The following is a 2,741-nucleotide window of genomic DNA, read 5'->3' on the forward strand; positions in this document are numbered from 1 at the left end:
GATTCGACTCAGCGATGGATGAGAGATGGAACCTTAAGTGGCCTGGCACGGTTTGTCCAACCTTTCTGGGAGGACGTCTGCTTTCAAAAGAACCTCTCAGTGCCCAGCTGAGGTCACTCAAGCAAAGGGAGGCTCAGAGCCACTGTCTCTCAAACGGGATTGATCAATGGGGCCACAGAGGGTTAAATTAAGTGAGGTTAATAGAAAGGACCTATAACTTAATATTGATTTAACAGACATCCATACAGTGCTTAATGAATACAGCCTCCTTCCAAGAACCTTTCAAATATTAATTCATTTAATTCTCATGGTCATGATCTTAAGAGCGACGGTCTCCGTTCGCTAAGCATCTGCTTCATGGCAGTCACCAGGCAAATCACTGGACACACATTATTATCGGGTGTGCTAGAGCTTAGTGCTTCGCTTCCTTGCTGCTGTTTTGACTACCATTTATTGAGTACCTACTATGTGCAATTCTATGGGCTTTACACTGATCACTTCCATTATGTCACTGAATCCTTACAACAATATGTCAAAGTACAATAATAACAACATAATAGCAGCTGACATGTGTGTGTTCTCTCTGTGCCAAGTGCCTTACCTCATTTAATCCTCACAAGAGCCCTATGAAATAGGTGCCATCAACATCCCCATTTTACAGGTGATGAAACTGAGGCACAGAGGGTTGAGGTGACTTGCCCAAATTCAACCAGGATTCCAGAGCCCATGTCACTGCCACTACCCCATGCCACCTTCTGGCCAGCCACATCTATATTAGCTAAGTAGAGAGTAGTTGTTTGTTCTCATTTGGGGGTAAACCAAGGCCACCAAAATACAAACTTCCTGATTCCAGGTCTCCCTGCTGGTCCCAGAATCTAGACCCCTTGTCCTCCAGTCCCAAACGCCTGGGTCGTTTTCGGGATCAGCTAACCGGTGGCTCTCCGGGCCCAGGGACAGGGCGGCTTACCGAATTCGGACTGCATGCTGGGGTAGATGATCCTGAACACGTAATCCGTGGCTTCGTCATCCTCCTTATCTGAAGACGTGGACTCAGCGGAACCCTGAGGGCTTCGCTTGCGCAGTTTGGGAAATACTTTGCCCTGAAAGAACATGTCCCAATGCACGGTCCCTGGGACACACCTGTCCCCAGCCTGAGCAGCCAGAGCCCGTGAAGCCACCTAAGGGCCCAAGGGCAAGAACGATCACTCCCCATGGCGGATCACCACCCCGCTTCCCGGGCCCCCGCGATCACTCACCTTTCCCCGCTGAGACCAGAGTGGTGGGTCCAGCTGCCCGTGAGGGAGCAGCCCGTTCTCCAGGCAGGAGAGGAACTGCAGGAGGTGCCCTCCCTTGGGGAAGTGGAAGGGCGGCCTCTGGATCCCGTCCTGGCTGACCAACACCACCGTCCCACCGCTGTCCACTGCCACCATGACGCGGCCACAGAAGACCCAGTAGGAAGTCACTACGAGGCATGGTGAGGGGGCCCTCCTGGCCAACACCCNAAACCAAATGCCCTCATCTCACCAAACAATCTGCATGGAGTGGTGGGTGAGAAGCCCATTCTCTGGAGGCAGACCATCTGGGTTCAAATTCCAGCCATGCCAAGGATTAGCTGTGCAACCCTGGGCCAGTTTCTTAACCTTTCTGTGCCTTAGTTTCCTCCTCTGAAAAACAGAGGATGCAGATGACAATGGTACCTGCCTGGGAGGACTGTGGTGAGGATTAAATGAATTAAGACATGGAAAGCATAGTGGTGGGCTTGACACACAGTGACACTCAATACAGGACATCTACTATTGCTGACAGGGCATTTGTCACTTGTCCCATTAGATGTTTTTGATGTGTCATTACACTGGCTCCTCAGAATATGATCCTGGGTGGGGGGTGTTGTTATCCTCACTCTACAGACAAGGAAATGAGGCCTGAAGGATGAACTAGTCATTTGGCCACATGACAGTGGCAGAGTTGATGTTGTGATGTGTGTTTTTCTCTAAACCAGTGGTTCTCAACTTGGGGCACTTTTGCCTCCAGAGGACCCTTGGCAACATCTGGAGACATTTCTGGTTGCCACAACTTGGTGGGGAGGGGGTGGATTTGCTACTTGGCATCTAGTGGGTGGAGACCCAGAACGCTGCTCAACATCCCACAATGAACAGGACAGCCCCTGCCACCAAGAATTGTTCCATCCAAAATGTCAGCAATACCAAGATCGGGAAGCCCATTCTAAATAAACTAAGTCAGTGGGAGTTTTCTGCAAATACAGACAGGGCTCAAGTGCACATAGTTTATTTAGGAGGTATTCCCAAGAGGCACGGGTAGGGAGGGTGAAGTGAGATGGGAAGGGGAAGCTGAGAGTAAAGCGTTCGTTATGGATGTGTGCAACTGGCGTTCAGTCTCCTGGGAGACCTCTGGGAGCAGTGCCGAACACACATTTCAGAGTTTTCTCACTAAAGGGGTGGGGGACCTGGGCATTTACACACCACCTCCTCTCAGTCAGTGGCTGAGGGCTGCTCGGGGAGCATGAATTCCCTGACACTTCTAATCTGCCCCACCCACGGGCAGGAGGACCCTGGTGGCCAGAGAAACCCCTCAGGCATACAGACCCTGAGACTGGCAGTGGGGCGGCGTGCAGAGGGGTGTGGGTGGGCATAGCTGGCGTCTGTTCCACTGGCACATGCAGAAAGCCACAAGAAGCTAACATCAATATTCCCCAAATAAGGGACATCCAGCACCCAGCCTGG

At 51.5% G+C, this 2,741-nt stretch overlaps 1 protein-coding gene across 2 annotated transcripts in view; it reads right to left on the reverse strand.

Annotated features, from left to right (window-relative positions):
- Positions 1–2,741, reverse strand: part of SGSM1 (small G protein signaling modulator 1) — a 50,184-nt gene that overhangs the window by 44,447 nt on the left and 2,996 nt on the right. The window contains exons 2-3 of one of the 2 annotated variants that reach the window (XM_019634800.1): positions 1,257–1,462; positions 968–1,100 (exon numbers count right to left, since the gene is read on the reverse strand). In XM_019634800.1, the coding sequence (XP_019490345.1) occupies positions 968–1,100; positions 1,257–1,462 (339 nt within the window). The remainder of the gene's footprint in view (positions 1–967; positions 1,101–1,256; positions 1,463–2,741) is intronic. The other variant, XM_019634801.1, reaches the window with a different exon arrangement.

This window comes from Hipposideros armiger, unplaced genomic scaffold, assembly GCF_001890085.2.
Source record: "Hipposideros armiger isolate ML-2016 unplaced genomic scaffold, ASM189008v1 scaffold_1954, whole genome shotgun sequence".
In the NCBI taxonomy this organism is placed as follows: domain Eukaryota; kingdom Metazoa; phylum Chordata; class Mammalia; order Chiroptera; family Hipposideridae; genus Hipposideros; species Hipposideros armiger.